The sequence below is a fragment of the Uranotaenia lowii genome, chromosome 2, assembly GCF_029784155.1.
Source record: "Uranotaenia lowii strain MFRU-FL chromosome 2, ASM2978415v1, whole genome shotgun sequence".
Classification (NCBI taxonomy): Eukaryota; Metazoa; Arthropoda; class Insecta; order Diptera; family Culicidae; genus Uranotaenia; species Uranotaenia lowii.
Genome location: NC_073692.1, coordinates 195,295,986 through 195,316,495, shown reverse-complemented (window position 1 = coordinate 195,316,495; position 20,510 = coordinate 195,295,986). Strand labels below are relative to the sequence as shown.

The window sequence follows — 20,510 nt, the reverse complement described above, 5'->3', positions numbered from 1 at the left end:
TTTTCTATAATTCTAAAAGCTTGTATAGTTTCTATTTTTCCCAAAAAATCAAGTTGAACCGTAATTTGCGAAATGCGTTCCTCCTTGTTTATAAAAATGTATAATTGAGTATCGATCCTGTAAGTAGTGCCTACCGAAAAGTGTTGGTTAAAATTTCTCTGAATAAATCACTCAAAGTTTCTCGCTCCTCCTTAACCCTCTATTTTAGTCTTCTTTACGGTGAATAACATTATATTCAACAGTTTAAATATTAGTCTGTGGTTTAAACTCATCTTAAGAGATTTGATTTGATAAAATAGGCGTTTTTCATTGAATTTTCAGTAATGTGACATTCTTGCGGAGAACTGTCAACATAGAGACAACCACCTTGATGAAAATTTCTTATAAGCTCAGACCAAAGTTGTATACAGTAAGGTTTTTTTTTACACTGATATACGTACCGCGTAAAAAAAAACCGTGTAAAAAAAAACCGTGTTAATTCCCGAAAACCGTGTAAAAAAAAACCGTGCTAATTCCCGAAAACCGTGTAAAAAAAAACCGTGTTAATTCCCCAAAACCGTGTAAAAAAAGACCATTCGAATTCTGCAGCTTTGAAGTTCGACCTGAGACCTGAGACCTGTGACTTGAGACATAAGACCTGGACTTGAAAATGTAGACTAGAGACATGAGACCTGAGACTTTAGACATGACACCTGAGACCTAAGTCCAGGGACCTGAGACCTGAGACATGAAACCTGAGACTTGAAGAATGAGACCAAAGACATGGGACATTAGACCTGAGACCTGAGACTAGAAAACTAAGACATAAAACACGAGACCTGAGACCTGAGACATGGGACATGAGACCTGAGACATGAGACTTGAGACTTAAGACATGACACCTGAGACCTGAGACCTGAGACATTAGACAAGAGGCATGAGACATGTGATATGAGACCTGAGACCTGAAACATGAGACATGAGACATAAGACATGAGACCTGAGGTATGAGACAAGAGCCATGAAAGATTAGACCTGAGACATGAGACTTTAGACCTGAGACAAGCTACTAGTGTTATTACCGCGAAAAATTATATAAGCTTCGATTACAACTTGCGACCCCTCTAGTGAAAGGGTTTGACTTGTAGGTGACGAAAAACAGTGTCGCGAAATCGCTAGTCCAAGCTACTAGTGTTAGTACCGCGAGAAATTAGTTAAGCTCCGATTTAGTCTTGCAACCCCTCTAGTGAAAGGGTTTGACTTGTAGGTGACGAAAAACATTGTCGCGAAATCGCTAGTAAAAGCTACTAGTGTAAGTACCGCGAAAAATTAGTTTAGCTCCAATTTCAACTTTCGACCAGTCAAGTGAAAGGGTTTGACTTGTAGTTGATGAAAAATAGTGTCGCTACTTTGCTAGTACAAGCTACTAGTGTTAGTACCGCGAGAAACTAGATTAGCTCCGATTTATACTTGCGACCCCTCTAGTAGAAGGGTTTGACTTGTAGGTGATGAAAAATAGTGTCGCGACTTCGTTAGTACAAGCTACTAGTGTTAGTACCGCGAAAAATTAGTTTAGCTTCGATTTCAACTTTCGACCCCTCTAGTGAAAGGGTTTGACTTGTAGATGACGAAAAATATAGTCGCGACTTCGCTAGTACAAGCTACTAGTGTTAGTACCACGAGAAACTAGTTAAGCTCCGATTTATACTTGCGACCCCTCTAATGAAAGGGTTTGACTTGTAGATGACGAAATACATTGTCGCGACTTCGCTAGTACAAGCTACTAGTGTTAGTATCGCGAGAAATTAGTTTAGCTCCGATTTCAACTTTCGACCGGTCAAGTGAAAGGGTTTGACTTGTAGGTAACGAAAAATAGTATCGTGAGTTCGCTAGTACAAGCTACTAGGATTAGTACCGCGAGAAATTAGTTAGCCTCCGATTTAGACTTGCGACTCCTCTAGTGAAAGGGTTTGACTTGTAGATGATGAAAAATAGAGTTGCGATTTCGCTAGTACAAGCTACTAGTGTTAGTACCGCGAGAAATTAGTTAAGCTCCAATTTCAACTTTCGACCAGTCAAGTGAAAGGGTTTGACTTGTAGTTGACGAAAAATAGTGTCGCGACTTCGCTAGTACAAGTTACTAGTGTTAGTACCGCGAGAAATTAATTAAGCTCCGATTTCAACTTGCTACCCCTCTAGTGAAAGGGTTTAACTTGTAGATGATGAAAAATAGAGTTGCGAAATCGCTAGTACAAGCTACTAGTGTTAGTACCGCGAGAAATTAGTTAAGCTCCGATTTCAACTTTCGACCCGTCAAGTGAAAGGGATTGACTTCTTGGTAATATTGGTTACAGGGGGTAATCTTGAGAATCCGGGGAATTGAATAGTATTTAAAGTGTATTTTTTATATTTTGTATCACGTTTTGTTTTAATAACTGGCATAATAAATCAAAACGCGCAAGCAGAAGCTGCAGCACCCAGCTGAAAATTGAGTAAAATCATCATTCTAGAGAGCTCTGAGAGCTGTGAGCCCGTGCGTATTTTGATTGTTTGAAAACTTGAACAAGATGCTACAAATTTTCGAAAATTTTTATCAAACATCGCATTCTTTGAAAAATTTGCAGTTAATGAAAATATAACTTCAATATTTTTATCCATCCAATCATGAATTTTTATGATTTCAGCTAGTAGAATTTGTTACAGTGTTTTTCACCCCTAAATGTTTTTTGAATCGTCATGCTTTTTCTTCAACATTTATGGTTCAAAAAATATAAAATTTATTTCGAACAAAGCCAAACACTACTGCAATTGGTGCTTCATGCATTACGACATTACAAATACATCACAACTGGTGGAACCAATAATTTTTCTGACTACCTCAATTATATGTGCAATCAACTTTAAAACTTTTTTGTACAAACGGTATGATTATCTTTCATTTGACCGGTCGAAAGTTGAAATCGGAGCTAAACTAATTTCTCGTGGTACTAACACTAGTAGCTTGTACTAGCAAAGTCGCGACACTATTTTTCGTCATCTACAAGTCAAACCCTTTTACTAGAGGGGTCGCAAGTTGAAATTGGAGATTAACTAATTTCTCGCGGTACTAATTCTAGTAGCTTGTACTAGCGAAGTCGCGACTATATTTTTCGTCATCTACAAGTCAAACCCTTTCACTAGAGGGGTCGAAAGTTGAAATCGGAGCTTAACAAATTTCTCGCGGTACTAATCCTAGTAGCTTGTACTAGCGAAATCACGACACTATTTTTCGTCAACTACAAGTCAAACCCTTTCATTTGACCGGTCGAAAGTTGAAATCGGAGCTAAACTAATTTCTCGCGGTACTTACACTAGTAGCTTGTACTAGCGAAGTCGCGACAATGTATTTCGTCATCTACAAGTCAAACCCTTTCATTAGAGGGGTCGCAAGTATAAATCGGAGCTTAACTAGTTTCTCGTGGTACTAACACTAGTAGCTTGTACTAGCGAAGTCGCGACTATATTTTTCGTCATCTACAAGTCAAACCCTTTCACTAGAGGGGTCGAAAGTTGAAATCGAAGCTAAACTAATTTTTCGCGGTACTAACACTAGTAGCTTGTACTAGCGAAGTCGCGACACTATTTTCCATCACCTACAAGTCAAACCCTTCTACTAGAGGGGTCGCAAGTTGAAATCGGAGCTTAACAAATTTCTCGCGGTACTAATCCTAGTAGCTTGTACTAGCGAAATCACGACACTATTTTTCGTCAACTACAAGTCAAACCCTTTCATTTGACCGGTCGAAAGTTGAAATCGGAGCTAAACTAATTTCTCGCGGTACTTACACTAGTAGCTTGTACTAGCGAAGTCGCGACAATGTATTTCGTCATTTACAAGTCAAACCCTTCCATTAAAGGGGTCGCAAGTATAAATCGGAGTTTTACTAGTTTCTCGCGGTACTAACACTAGTAGCTTGTACTAGCGAAGTCGCGACACTATTTTTCGTCATCTACAAGTCAAAACCTTTCATTAGAGGGGTCGCATGTAGAAATCGGGGCTAAATTTGTTTCTCGCAGTACTAATTCTAGTAGCTTGTCTCCGGTTGCAGGTCCAAAGTCTCATGTCTCAGGTCTCAGGTCTCATGTTTCATGGCTCTTGTCTCTTGCCTCAGGTCTCATGTCTTATGTCTCATGCCTCATGTCTCATGTCCCATGTCTCAGGTCTAAAGTCTCATGTTTCATGGCTCTTGTCTCATGCCTCAGGTCTCAGGTCTCAGGTCTCATGTCTCATGCTGAGGTCTCAAGTCTAATATCCCTTGTCTCAGCTTCCAGGTCTCAGGTCTAATTTCTAATGTTTCATGTCTCAGGTCTCATGTCTCATGTCTCATGTCTCATGTCTCATGTCTCAGGTCTCAGGTCTCAGGTCTCAGGTCTCAGGTCTCAGGTCTCAGGTCTCAAGTCCCAGGTCTCAGGTCTCAGGTCCCAGGTCTTAGGTCTCGAGTATCATGTTCTTAGTCTAAGAGATAAGATTTTCCCAACTTCAAAAAGATTCTAAGTGTTTTCCTTTGAAAAGGACTTAGAATATTTTCTCTCAAAAACCGTGTTAATTCGCGAAAACCGTGTAAAAAAAAACCGTGTTAATTCCCGAAAACCGTGTAAAAAAAGCCGTGTAAAAAAAAACCGCGTAAAAAAAAACCGTGTAAAAAAAAACCTAGGTGTACATACTTGTTTGTGTTTTTAATCGAAAGTTAACACTAAAAGAGACCGTCTCCAGCAAAAAAATGAAAATGACCCAGAAGTCACATGGGACAGTTTTGCTTGGAACAGCAGTAAAGTTGTTAAAACAAATTCGGTTTTAACTTTGTTTTCAACGATCTGTTAAAAAAAAATGTTTGAGTTAAGAAAACATATTTGATATTTATTTATTTTATGTATTTCCATACTAAAAATATTGAAAACATATTTTTGCCAGGTTGTAAAGAACGAGCCCTACGCGACAGAAAAGGAAACCATAAAGTTACAGAGAGCTTCTCAACAAGAACAGAATCGAAAGAATAAATTTAAAAAAATCTAAATAAAATACGTTGTATACCGTCACCTGGGGTATAATGCAACACTTTTCAGCTTTAATGGCATCTAAAAACCTAATGTCCAGAGATAATCATACCGCTTGTACATCAAAAGTGTTAAAGTTGATTAGACATCAAATTGACGTAGTCAGAAAAATAATTGGTATCACCAGTTGTTTTTAATTTTACAAAACTATGCGATTTTCACCATACTAAGAAAATGGGGTCAATTGCAACAACCTTAGTTTTTAATGAAAAATCAAATGAAAATGTTTGAAAAGTTCTAGTTTTAGATATATGTATTTCGTTACGCATAAAGCACGATCAGCGGTTTTTTGTGATTTTTTTTTTTTTTAATTAAAATCATATTCCAACATATGGAAACTAGGATCGGTCGATCTTTTGAACTCAGATTTCCGATTTTTTGGATCGATTAATTTTCTATTAGGATCAAAAACTTCAGAAAACTATCTCACGATGTGGGAAACTATGGCGTCATCATTAAATGAAAGTTTCATTACATTATATTAAAAAAAAATTGAATAAGTTTTGTGGTACACAAATGTTGCATCTCACCATGCTGTTGCATGATGCTCTGGTTGACTGTACAACAACGATAAGTGCATCCGGAGTTAGCAACAAGAGCAGCTTTGGTTCAGTCACTCATGCTTAGATCGGCAAAGTACAAACGAACATTCGAAAAAAAAAAACGTCTGAAGAAGGGTATGAGCATGTTTTCTAAACTGATTTCTTTTGAAGAAATTTAATTGTCACTTTCTGGTCAGTTATTTTTTCTCACGCTTAAATCAGTTGTAAAAAAAGAAGGGTGAAATTCACGTTTATGTGCATTCAATCCACAATATTCTTTCATAAATATTAATCTGTTTCATTCGACATCCAAAATTCAATATTTTTTTACTTTAAATTGTATGTCATTAATTTATGAGCGATCGGTCCGTTATGCGATGAGACGGCGTCGGAACCCGGAACGCTTGGTGTGCCATCACCAGGTTAACAGCCAGCGAACCACGTGGTGGCGCTTACCAAAACAAACAAATTCCTTTCCCGCAAACGACAAACTGTTACGGGCTATTAGTTGAAACATCAAATTAGCGTCGATAAAAAATCCAAGTGACTACTTTTTGTCACTTGCTTTTAATGTAAAATTAGAGATGATTTGGTTGATTCCTGGGGCAATGCCTTAAAATTTTGTATGGATCCAAGAAATTCAAATGCAAAATGAAATTTGTCTTCAATAATTGATTTAGCCTAATCTTAAGCTTCATTTTTTGATAACGGAGATTTTCAGGAAAAAAAAAGTCATAACCATTTCAAAATAAAAAAAAATCTTAATCCGTTGAAAATTATTGAAGAATTGCAGTTTTTGCTTAATAAAGCTTTCAATAATTCAATTAAATGTTTTTGCCAAGGTTATGTAATCAACAAACTGTAATATTGACTGTGCAAAGCAGTTTTCTGTAATTTAATGTAATGATGAGAACTAGCACAACAAAACGAAATCTAATACAAAATTTACCTCTCTGTTTCTATTTTCACGCGTTGCGCACGAACAAAACTTATTCCTGAATGAAAAAAAAAAAACAACTTATACCTAACCATATAACCTCAATAAATGGGTTCGGAAAAAAAGTAACCCTTTGTCAAGGTGAATTGTACCGTTTTCTTCAGCGCAATCGAGGTCACCTTCACCTCGCTGCGAGGTAAGTTTGACCTCGAAGAGGTAGAAATTATCTTTTTTGAATTTACCTTTCTTCTAGTTGAATTGCACCCTTTGTTTTGCTCAATACAAGTAAACTTCATCTTGATATGAGGCATGCTTTACCTTTTTTGGATTTATCTTTCTTTCTAGGTGAATTCTACTTTTTTTGTCTGTTCAATTCAGGTAAAATTTACATCGTTGTGAGGTGAGTTTCACCTCGGTGTGATAAAAGTTACATTTTTGGATTTCACAAGCATTCACCTGTTTATCTCGGTAAAATTTACCTTTTTAGTATTTTCCGTGTAGTGCAGAACACCATGGAAAATTCGAGTAAATTTAGTCCAAAGTGCCACTTAAGGTCAAAATCAAAGTTGTGAAAAATTTTACATAATCTATTTAAAAAAAAAACACGCGCCCTCTAGAGACAACGGGATGAGGATCTGAATTCTCATACATCTGTTGTAATGTACACTATTTTACGATATTTCAACCTAGATTTTTGATTTTTTTTTTCAAGAACTTAACTTTTACCATAATAGCAAGTGTCAGCATCTTTCAAGTTATAGCCTTTCATGATGATTTTGAAAAGAAAACACCCACAGAAAATTGAATTTTAAAAACATTCACTCAATTTACCAACGCAATACATACTGATACAGAACGGTAATAATAATAACATATGCGAGTAATAAATTTGAAAAAAAAACCGATTCCCATAATCCACCATTTGGGGTTATTATAAAGTATTAAAAAAATGATAAAAAAGAATAATTGAAAATTCAAGATGTTAGAGCGATTTGAATGCAGCCTTCAGCGATTAATCGATTTCTTGAGGCTAAAATCAATTATATTCCTTATGTGGTTTCGAGAATATGAATGACAATTTTCAGCGGTTTTTTTCTTCCAAAAAATCTTTCTTGAATCAAAAATAGCTTTTTTTTACAAATGTGTATTGATTATAAAAAAGATTATAATTAATCTGTTGATGAACAAAAAAATTGAACAGACTTTCCATACTCGGTACAAAAACTGTACATGACTTAAAATCTACTTGGCGGCCTTCTTCTTTAATGCTTCAAGGTATAGTTCCAAACCTTTCTGGACTTTCGGCTGAGTAACTGCATAAATGAATAAATCAATATCCTGAAAAGAAAAAAATCGTTTGTATGTTTTGATTTTTATTCAGAAAAATGGCATCAGTTACCTGACTCCGGTTATCTTCGAGCTCCATAATATCTTTACTGCGCAGGGCTTGTTTCGTCATGGACCTGGCCTGTGGGGAAATTTTCTTGAAACGGTCCAGAAAAGCGGTTGCCCGGGCAATTCCCTCCTCTTTGCTCTGGACTATTTCATCGATCATTCCAACCTTTGAAAATGTGAAAAGTAAATTGAAACTCTTAGAAACGATTCGACATTCGATTTCATACATTTAGCGCTTCATCCGTGCTGAACAGCGTTCCCAAAGTCAGCGCCAGCTCCGCATCTCGCCGGGAGATTGTATTACGCATCGTGGCCATGAACCAGGTGGGAGCCACAATGCCCAGCTGGGTTTCGTTCAAACCGATTGTGAATTTGGGCAACATCACACGGTACTCGCAACACATAGACAGCAGACAGCCTCCGGCAGGCGAGTGTCCCTGAAAAAGAAATCGTGTAACAAAGACGCAACGTGGGAGATTGAATTTCAATTTGAATGGGATATGCATTTCAAACCTCAAAATAAATATGTACCTGTTTATGGCAAGGTTACAACAGATTAAATTACATATGTTTTTTCTATGGTCAATGGTCAGAAGGCAAACATTAACAAATAAATTTTTGGAAAAAAGTCAGTTTTTTTTCTCAAATCATTTGAACCGACCATCCGACCATAAAATTATACAAAAAAACATGATTGAACTAATTTTTATTAATGTTTTTTTCTTTTTCGAGTCGTTTATGTACTTACATTGATGACCGCAACAGTTGCGAATGGTGAACCGTACAGCTTGAACCAAACATCTTGCAGAGTAGACCAAAATTCCTTCATGCGTTCCGGCTTCTGCTTGTACATTTCCATAATATCTAAACCGGCACTGAATACTGATTTCGAAGACTAGAAAGGAGATATGAAAATTATGACCCCATAAAATATGGTAAAACAATATCAACAAACCGATGTGAGGATCATCCCGCGGGATTTGTTGTTCTGCAGGTCGTCCAAGGTTTCTGAGATGGCTTTAAGCAAGTCTAGATTCAAGCTGTTGACCGGTGGACGATTTAAGGTGACAGTAGCATATCCAGTTTTATCATCTACCTCCGTCAAAACCAGCTTATCAGCCGATACAGCAGCCACACCGCTGCAAGACCTGGATCCCGGTGCACTCGCACGGACAACCGAACGAACCAAAGAACGCAACATACTTTTGAATACAATGGAACAAAACTGGAATGAAAGATGATTCAACAATTTTCAATCAACATCAAACGTGGGAATCACTTCGCTGCAATTCTCTGATCTTCACCCAATAAATGAGTAGGTACCGAATGTTGGACTTTGGACTCTCAGAGGTAGTCTTATCTCAAACTATGTTCTCTAAAGAAGGAAAGTTGTTTTCCAAAGTCTTTCAAAAGTGAAAAACCAACATTGAGCTGCGGGAAAATCTGTCACAAATTTCGGGGATTTTCTCCACAAAACTGGTTATATTTGCATAAGTAACTAGAATAAATTATTTACCTTAGACAACGAATACGATCACTTTCGAGCCACTCAATACGGGTTTGCCGATAACACTGAGCTGAGCTGAGCGCACTAATATGAACACGGAGCCATAACGGAACGTCAGTCAACTGCAATTTGTAACTGTCCTTCCCCAGGGATGCCGAATAATCATTTGCTTTTTTAACGTTTTACTATTTTTATGTTAGAATTTCAATTTTTAATCAACTGAGATAAAGTGTATCAGTATCAGAAAACAGTAATTTTAGTGAAAAACATTTGAAAAGTTTAGTTTGTTTTACTGGACTTGTTGAAATTCTTAAACAATAGGTACATTAATAAAAAGACATTTCATGCGTGAGGTAATCATTTAAGAGGTACGGCCAGCATAACGCAAATTAATTTATTTTACAGTTAAGAAATCAAATAACGTCCTTAATTTCAAAAGTAGTTCAAAAGTTCTCCAAATTTTTGAGCGTCACGAAATTTCGATAAATCCGGCAATACTGCATGTACCGTTAAGTTTCTGATAAGATTTTTTTCCAAAACGGGGTTTCATTGCATGCAACTAAAATAAATTGCGTACAAGTGGAAACCTAACAAGAATCAAGGAATATTTAAATAAGGTAGTGTCGAGAGCCATATTGGATTTTTTTTGTGACGTCACAAAAACGAATGTATCGAAAATTTATACGCGAATGGCAGAAATTTCAAAGAAAAACATGTTTTAGAATGAAAATGAATTCCAATTTCATTTTGATTGTGTTGTAAGACCTCTATTTTACTATGTTATGAAATTTTCTGGTCCTTTAAAGATTGCATTATGTTTTATTTCTCGTTTTAACAATGAACGCAATGTCATCTTGAAGCTAAAACGTTCAAAAACGAAGATAAAATCTACTTTAAAAAGGTCTAGCTGGTATTTATTGAGTGTTCAACTGATTGTCATGAATTTTATCCAATCGGTTTACCATATTCAATTCTAATGTAGAACAATTAACATCAATTGATTATTGTTAACTCGATTTACTAAAACGCAAATAAATAATTGTGTTTTTAAAAAAAAGTTTGTTTTTTTGATAACTTTTCTGTAATAAGGATCTTAAACTGCACTGACTTGATCATTTTCATGGAAGAATTTGAACTAATTTTAAAGTTTTGCAAATTTGAGTAGGGAAAATCCACCATTTTTTCGAACTTCGATGGTCTATTTCATACAAAAATTACTTGAAAATCCAACTTTTTTCGTACCAAGCTTGAAGAGCAAGAATCCTTCTAGAATAACAGGTATTAAAAGTGGAACATTTCCAGCAAATTCTTCAAATTATCAACGAAAAAGACAAATTTCCTAGTAAATTAACAGATTTTTCGTGATTGTGACGTCGCAGTGCGTACTAATACTAAAGCAGGGCTGCCTCGACACTACCTTCTTTAAATATTCCTTGAACAAGAATCCTTTCAAATTGCACTCAAATTAAATATGTATATGATTTTTATAATCACTTATGCCATATTCGTTTTCATTCTGGTGGTGCACCGGTAGTGCACCAAGTGCTGTCAAAGCGTTTTTTTTATATGAAGTTGACAGCAGTTGGTGCACAACCATCTTTCCACCAGATGAAAACGAATATGGCATTAGTTGTGTCATTTAAAATAATCAAATCTTTACTCCGAGTTTGGTAGTTTAATTTTTTTTAAATTTAGATTTCAGAATTGACAGAATTGACAGACATGTTCAGACTATCAAATTCACTTTATGTTAATGTTAAAATAGAAATTTTACAATCCATAATTATAAATTTGGAACCAAGAACTATTCAAAGGGGCTTATTCTGCGACGCGAGTGCCGTGACTCGCGAAATTTCACTTCTTCGTCCTGACTCCAGATAATGCTTTAGCAAATAAATTTGGGTATCGATGAGTTCTGAAGACCAATATCAGCTCATCCGAACGAAAATTTCGAGACTAGAGAGGCTATTTAGGTCAGCAAAACGATATAAAATTACGTGAGTCACGTCGCTCGCGTCGCAGAATAAGCCCCTAATACAGAAACCAGAACAAATTAATCTAAATTCATAATGCAAAGAAATGTTTGAAAATGTAAATATCTCGCGTGAGCTTTCAATACGTCGTATGAAAGAAAATGTAAACATAGAATTTTATTACGAAAAAGTACAAAAACTGACATAAACTGGTGGCAATTTCTTTCCATTTAGAATATTTGTAGCCTGAACAATATATTCTATATGTGAAATACAAATTTTAAAGTTGTTTTGATAGCTTTTCCAGCTGTTTCTGTGAATTTTTATGATGTTTCATACGACATAATGAAAGCTCACAGATATATACTTACAAAATTTTAAAGTTTATAATTCAGTTTAGAGAGATGTTACAAAAAAAACCCTTCACTTTATGCAATTCGTTATCCGATCGAGCTCTATGTCCTAATTTTAAAAATTTCTGAAATCTTAATTTGAACGGAATTCAAAAATTTTAATAAAATTATAGGTATTTTTCCAACACACAGAAGTAAACCGGTATTCAAATTATGAAGTTCAGAACTGAACATTTAGGTTTCACAATCCAAACTTGAGGATAAAAGCTGAATTCTAAGTTCGAAATCTGTTTCTATACGGTCTACACATTGAATTTCGTATGCTAGAGATTTTGAAATTTACGTTGTTACATTCTTAATACGGGAAACAATTTTCGCTACATTTCGTATTAGTAAAGGTGATGGACCCGATTCCAAACCAATTAATACAACTCCAGAAATTGGGGAAATGTTTCAGTTAAAAGGATGGTGTTTCTTATTGGAAATACATACCATAAGAGATAAGATGGTTATTTGTTTTTCCAGCCAATTTCAACTGAACAGTTACACAAGCTTCCATACAAAACTTTCCACAAGCTTGCATTCAACTTTGCTGACGGCTTCCGTTGTTTGAAGCTGTCAGTTGACGCATATTACACGCACACTGACGCAACGCGCTCTCTCTCTCGCATCGATTTCGTCATCGACTGGCTGACTGGGGGCATGCAAAAGGCAGAAAATTTCCAGCCCAACCGAACAGTGTCGTTTTGACTAGTGTGCCGCAAATAAGTTATGAACTTGCCTCCCCGAGGATACAGCAGCTCAAGAATTAAACGTAAAGAAAATCAGCAACCATTGAGTGTCAATATGCCGTCGTTAAGTTTTAACATGCGGTAAGTACAAGGGTATTAAAATGTGTTTTTCACACAATACGGTCGCCACGTCTGGCTGGACTACTACCGTGGGATGGAAATGGGCCGATGTCCTTGGCAAGGATGAAAATGAAAATTTGCTTTCCGGGGGGATGGGAATTTTCCCAAATTCGCCAAAATCTCAGCTGATTGGAATGTTCTGGAAAATATGTGCTGAACTCGATTCCTTGCTAAAAAAAAGACGAAGGTTTTTGGTTCACATTGGCTTAGGACAATCAGTGTTGCAATGATTCAAAGTGATACGAGAAAAATGGATATCCTTTAACATTTCATTGTTAAGTGCCAAGCGCCATTTTGTTTTGTAATTTCACTATTGGGTGTACGTATAGTATGTTTGTAATAGCCGTCTTCCACATGCATAGGTCGTCTTGTTTTTGCTTCTTTTGTTGGAATCGGATGGCAACCTTTCAGTGGGCCTGTGAGTTTGCGTGGTCTTTACGTCACTGATCCGGGGCGGCGATATCGTTGAGAGAATTTGGTTTCCGCAAAATCAGATGTTTTTTTTTCGAATAGCACAACTGTGTGCGTTTTGTTGACGTTTTGACGGCCTAATCGGCGATGTCCAAATTAAATTATATTGCTGATCCACTCTTTTTTTCTATTTCTGCGATAGCTGATTTGGGCTCCCGTAGGGTACCACTGTAAAAAAAATTACAGTATTCAAGAAAAAAATGAGCACTGTTCTACATAAGGATTATTTATCGACTGAAATTAAATCGGATGAACAAGCGGAAAACATTGAAAGATGATTTAATAAAAAGTTGTCAAACAAACATGTATACCAAATATTATTATCGGATTATCTATTGTTTATAAAACAAAAAATTGTGTTTGCCTTGAGCTTGGTCAATCAGCGGTCAAAATCACGGAAAAATGAATAATAAAAAAAACCTGTTTGCGATGGGGTCAACCAGCGGACAAATTCATGAAAAAAAAAATGAAAACATGTAGTTGTTTAAATAAGTTTAGAGTTCAACGACACGGTAGCGATCATTCATTGAATATTGGATCTCGTGCTATGTTTTGCAGTCGGAGTTATCCGTATAAAGTTTAACTGAAAAGCGGTTAGCGTGTATAAAACTGTCAGATTTTATACTGATTTGACAGATCGCACAAATTTCGCAGTTATGAGTGCGCAGTTCTATTTTTTGCGATGCGAATGGTATTATTTCCTATAATAGACTATTCACCGTACACAACTCCTTTTTTTAACTTCTCATATACGATTTGTTACATTTTAACGACAACATAATTGAATTCGACCAGCATATAAAGTATCAAAGACGCATTTATCGCATCAAAAATCTTCGTCATGCCAAATTAGTTAATTCTCAGGCTATGGAAAAATGTGTTTTCAATAATGTAGATTGTTTTTTGTTTTGTCTGGGATTTTAACGCTCGTAATTAATTCAATCTCAATGAATACTAAGAATAATAATATTTCATTCCGATGACTTCATGTTTTGTCCTCTCTTGCAAAATAATGATTTGAAGATTGATACAAGAATTTACTTCTTAACTTTTCAATGAAATTAGTGAGTAAGAGTGAATTTTTTAACTGTGTTTACTGCTCCGGCTAGCCTACCGCACGGAAGGCTACCGTCGCGCGATTAGAAATTTTCCCAGTAACCGCAATACATACCTACAACTGCTGATTGTGGTTTTCAATCTTTTGTAATACGATTGCATTGTTTAATTTTTCGATATTGTTTGATTCAAATTCTTGTTTTATAGAACTTTTATTCAAATATATTTCTAACTTCTAATTTACAGTTGCGGGTTTTTTAAAAGTCAATAAAAAATCCATGAATTTTGGTTATCACTGTCTGAATAAAGTAAAAAATGACTTACATATGTCAAACTTTCTGTGTGATTGATCCATGAAAATTTCTAAAAGAGGCAGATCCATCCAACTCTCAAGGAATATTTAAAGAAGGTAGTGCCAAGCCCTGCTCTAGTATTGGTACAGGCTGAGAGGTCACAATCACGAAAAATCTGTTAATTTACTAGGAAACTTTTCTTTTTCAGTGATAATTTTCGAAGAATCTGCTGGAAATTTTCCACTTTGAAAACCTGTTATTGTAGAAGGATTCTTGCTCTTCAAGATGGGTGCAAAAAAAGTTGCATTTTCAAATAATTCTTCATTAAAAAGATCTTCGGAGTTCGAAAAAATGTGGATTTTCACCTCTAAAATTTGCAAAACTTTAAAATTAGTTCGAATTCTTTCATGAAAATGTTCAAGTCAGTGCAGTTCAAGCTCCTTATTACAATAAAGTGATCAAAACACATTTTTTTATACAAAACCACTATTTTTTATTGGCATTTTAGTAAACTGAGTTAACAATCATGAATTGATGTTAATTGTTCTACATAATAATTGTATATGGTAAACCGGTTGGATTAAAATCATTACAATCAGTTGAACACTCAATATCTACTAGCTAGACCTTTTCGAAGCTGATATTTTCTTCTTTTTTGCACGTTTTAGCTTCAAGGCGACATTGCATTCAGTAATAAATTAAGAAAGAAAAAAAACATAAGGCAATTTTCAAAGGACCAAAAAACTTCATGACAAAGTGAAATAGAGGCTTTACAACAAAATCAAAATGAAATTAGATTTCAATTTCGTTCTAAAACGTGTTTTTCTTTGAAATTCCAACCATTCTCACATATATTTTCGATACAATCGTTTTTGTGACGTCACAAAAAAAAATCCATTATGGCTCTCGACACTACCTTATTCAAATATTCCTTGTCCAACCCTAATGGAATACTGATACCGAAAGACACCCTCTATAAACCCCTTCCTTTCCCTTTATAAAATATTGCTCACAGTTTAGTCGCCACGACTTTTACGACCCCCTTCCCTACCAACCTAGTGAAACGAATACACTCGGTACATTGAAACTTTGTTAAAGTAAAAAGCCTTTAATAGGCTAGTTGTAAATAAAAAAAATAAATAAAAGAGAGTAAAACTTCTAAATTTTAAAGATTCCTGAGATGGTGATATCAAAGACTGCACAGTTGATGTGTATGTATTGTGATGATGACCCATATTTGTTCGTTTTAAAGATTCCTTTCATTGATAATTAAAACTGTCGTGACTGGAAGACACGAGAGGGTGCATGAAAGGTGATCTAATAGATCGGTGGTCGATTGGCAGTGTTTGCATAACTATTCCAGCACATAAACTTCCAATGAATATTCCAGAATGCAGTAGACTATTACATCAATTTTTGCGCATCACTTGTAGCGATAACGATTACTCAATCCATTTGCCATATTGTTGACAACAAACTTAAAAAATGAAAAAAGCTGCAAATGGCTGTTACCTAGTTATTTTAAACTCATTTAGCCAACACGCCCTATTCAATCAGCTCATTTTCCGTTGGCCACATGTTTAACAGCTCCGAAGTTGAAGATTTGTTCAGATATTTCAGTAGATAATAAACGATCGCCTGAGTGCCCGTTAGCTCTTATCAATCAGAATATTTTGAATTCGTCATCATATCTGGTTATTACAGCTTTATATCGCTACATGTATCTGATAAGAGCCGCGAAGCAGAGGTGTCTCGGACCAGTTTATGCCTGTTTGATCGGCGAAAATCTATTTTCATACCCTCCCCATTGCCATCGCAAGCTGACACTAACCAATCGTTATTTTAAAAATTCATTGATCCCAGCGGAAACTTATAGAGGTTACACTCGGAATGCAATCCCTTTATTGTTTGGGATGCTTAGCGCGGAGATTCTCCTTCCCAATTCCAACGACGAAAGAAACACGAAACGTTGGCGAATCTACTTTTTCTACCTTGCCCAATACAATTGAGATTCTCCCGCCTTCACCACATTAAATAATTTATTCAGTGTGTTTTCGTTGTTGTTGTTATCTCTCCGTCCAACTTCTGGCTCGCTCGGCACGTGTCACGTTCACTTTCGTTTCCTTTTCGCTATTAACGCTATTTTTTTTTCGTTTGAATCCTTCTGAATCCAAAAAAAAAGGAACAATGACTTTTACATCCCATGTGAGTGCAAAATGTGATAAATCTGTCGTAACACAGTCAGCTAATGGGAAGCTTTCTAAACATAGACTTACAGAAAACGTCCCACCGTTGAAAGACACCTGGAAATTGTTAAGGGTAAACACAAGACGAGATACGCAGAACAAAATATTTACACAGTGTTTATTTATAAAGAAATCGCTCCTCTTTCGGTAAAATCTTTAAGGTAATGTGTTACTCTAAGAAATTTAAGAAAAAATAAACATTTTTTTAAAGTATTTTTAGAACTGTTTCACAGAAAAATGGAGCAATCAAATTGTCTCGTATAGATTTCGCATACGAGACTATACACACAACCGGAAATGGAAACAATGAATGAAGCAGGGTCATCAAAACAACGCATTAGGTATAACCCGATTGATATGTTCGGTTGCGAAATATTACTTGGGGTTTAGTTCAACGAATTGTGATGTGTTAATGTAGTATCTGGGGACAAACTTATCGATTTGGGGCAATTTTTCGTTTGCTTTCGTTTGCAAATTCACCAACAAGCGATACAAGATAGCAGATTGTCAAACGGGTGTTTTGATTTGATTTCAACATAATTTTCCAACTATGTCCTTTTTGGATAAAAAAATTAAAAAAAACAGCTACCGTTTTCGATCTTTCAAAATGCGCAGAATTAGTGCCGTTTACGGTATATATGTAAGTGTTAGATTTTATTTTTAAGTGTACTCTAACAAAAAGGAGCAGTTTTGAAAAGTTTTTTTTTTTTTTTTGAAGTCATTTTAGATCAGATCCAAATAAAATTTCGGTGTGTTCTGAACTAGATTGCATATTTTATTATTTGCATTTTTTTTTTAATTTTGTCATTATCCAGAGAACCGTGAAACTAACTTTTTAGGTTAAATAATTTTGTTCAACTATTTTATCAACTACAGCATGAGCTTGTAAAATGATTGCATTCAAAAAGCAGATTTTGTTTGGAAATTTATCAACATAAAATTACGATTAGCAGTGGCTTCCAGTACGATTCAGTTATGGTTCGGTGAGCAATTAGTTCACAGACACTCATACCTACGCACAACTTGGCACGTGCCGCTTTTTTGATAAGCCATTTGAAGCGTTCTAAATCTGGGAGTCACAATCAATAATGATTAACCTTGGAAAGTTTGATAGTTTTCATGTGAATGGGACACGTTTTGTGAAAAATGAAGCTCGAAGCTGGCATGATTCACAATTTAGGGTAAATGTACCCGACCTTGGCACCTAAGGCATGGTTTACCCTTTTTTCGACATTCCTACCTTCCTGTTGAGTGCACCGTATAACATCCTTTAAAGAATTTACTTGCTAACTTGCTTAGCGTTCAACAAAAATATGTTTTCTCTATGGAACTTTCATTAATGTGAGTAAAATGCATGCAAAGTACTCACTGCTGTTCTCCAATTACTTGGCCGCCGTACCAATTGTTTTCCGTTTCGATGATCCGATTCTTGGCCACCAGAAAAGTGCAATAGATCTTTACCAACAATGCTCAATTGACAGTTAACAGAATCGTTGGCCATTCTGAATATAAGGCCACTGACAGAATGACGTCAGCTGAGCGTAAAGTTCTATGCGACGATGGAACACCGGGCTTCACTCATACAACAAAAAGGCTTTTGAAAACATCGATGAAATTTGGTTGAAAGGGAAGCACAAAATAAGCCTTCATTTCAAAAAGTCGGAAGTCCAGAAATTCCGCAATGCGATTGCGACACATAGGGTTATTTTAACTACCAAACAACTGTCTACATATTGTGGAGTTTGGCTTCATAGAGTAAGAAATTGAAAAATTCCTTGAATGGCATTTTAAAAATTTGCCCTTTTGAATTTGTTAGCTGTTATTATGAGCTTCTAGCAAGAGCCATCTCGAATGCACGGGGCGTTGCGCAGTGGTTTGACCCGCCAAATAGATGTTAGAATGTAAACCTTGCTAAAACATTTTTTTAATTCGACTCACATCAAATATTTTAAGGAATAATTGGAAAGCAAACGATATTTTCCTGAACTTCCAACTTCAGTTTCCATTGAAAAAAATTTGAACAAAAATCCAAAAAATTAAATCTAAGTAGGTATATGGTTCCCAAGCAATAGAAAACGATTCCAAAACTCAATTAATTATGTATTTTATATACTACACTCATAAATTGCCATCGATCTAACAATTTTTAGATAAGAAAAACATCTAAGTCTTGTGAGATACTTAATTTAATTTAGTTTTATATTAATATTTCGAACCACTGTGTTCTGTAGGAGACCACGTGGCTTTTGCTCGGCAGACTCCAATGCAAATGCTGTTCGCACCCATACCAATATACCTTCGATTCATGGTTCCCAAATAGTTTTTTTCATTTTCAATGCTCGGATATGACTTTTAGTTAGTCGAATCACTTATGTTCTCCAACTTATTTCGAAGCTTAAGTTGATAGCAACGGTCTTATCATACAACCCAATTAGTATGAACACATTTGTGCGTAGTTTTAAATGAAGTTTTAGGGAAAACATCGGCCCAAAAATACCTCTTTAATAAACATGTATTTTTTCCAGCTTCCAACACTGGTGGTGTATTTCGATTGAAGTTGCATGCCAAGAAAAGGAACAAAATTAGTTTTAAATTTTTATTCAAAACCTAAATAAATATTCAATCTTTAGTCTTTCTAGTATTTTTAGATTTTTTGCCGAGTTTAACTGTAAGCATGAGTATTTATTGCAAATTTTTCAAATGAATGTCCGCGTTTGAAATCGCATGTGAATTTAACAGTTGCACTAGAAAGGTAAGTTCATCTGATTTTTATACGGTGATTTCCAACATAATTTTCTTGGATGCAGATCGAAAAAAATTATCTTCTTTATTAAAGTACAAACAATCAAAAAATTCGGTATGCACAGATTTGAAACAAATTATTCTCTTCGCGATGAAAATATATTCAAAATTTTTTAAGCTCAATTTGGACCTGAAAACATGAAAAGACATGTTGGCATGCCAAGAAAAGGACCATGCCAAAATAGGGCTCACTTACCCTAACCCTCATCCGCATTAGATTTCATTACCCTAATCAGCACTAGGAGTGTCAATTTGACACCATAAGCTCAAATCGTTATAACTTTTGGCGTGTTAAACCGATTTAAACAAAACTTACATCAAAAGAAACCTTGTAATGTCAGTAAAATATGTTTCGAACAGCTAAAGTTACAAGTTTTCTCGTTATTCAGCATGAAAGAAAAAAAATCCCAAAAAACATGCCTCACGAAAACTGCTGTAGTTCATATATTACACGTCCAAAAAAATATTTGCCTTATGCATATGAAAGCTGAAGTTAATGCCTACATCATGAAGACAAGAAATTTTTTTTTTTTAAATTTTTTTAATGAATAAAAGTGGTCTAAAAACCTACTTTTCATTCGATTGCTAGTAAATACTGTTTGAGCGATGGTAGAGTTTTAGAAAAAAATATGACTACAAACTTTATTAAAATTCTAACATTTTGCTGTCTTTAGATTTTTGATGCAACAAAAATTGAAATTACTGGAATTTTACAAAGTTCACTACTTTGCGCAATTTTTTTTACAAATCGAAATTTCATCTCTTTTTGTGGTCCACCGTCAGGTTGTACCCGGATTTTCAGTGCTTTCACTTTGTTTGGATCAATCAAAAGTATATTCATTGGAAAGCAAATTTTATCTACATTCTAGTGAGGTGCAACAAATCACGCTGTGAGATTTCACAAAAATATGAAAATTATAAACGAAAAAACATTCCTGAATTTCTAGAACT

At 35.4% G+C, this 20,510-nt stretch overlaps 1 protein-coding gene across 1 annotated transcript; it reads right to left on the bottom strand.

Moving 5' to 3' along the window:
• Positions 1–7,676: 7,676 nt before the first annotated feature.
• On the bottom strand, positions 7,677–9,600 carry LOC129746960 (enoyl-CoA delta isomerase 1, mitochondrial-like). Its single transcript, XM_055740932.1, has 6 exons — positions 9,464–9,600; positions 8,903–9,172; positions 8,696–8,842; positions 8,175–8,384; positions 7,952–8,113; positions 7,677–7,890 (listed from the first exon to the last, which is right to left on the bottom strand). The coding sequence occupies exons 2-6, from the start codon at positions 9,146–9,148 to the stop codon at positions 7,795–7,797; spliced, it is 861 nt and encodes a 286-aa protein (XP_055596907.1). The 5' UTR covers positions 9,149–9,172; positions 9,464–9,600; the 3' UTR covers positions 7,677–7,794.
• Positions 9,601–20,510: the final 10,910 nt, after the last annotated feature.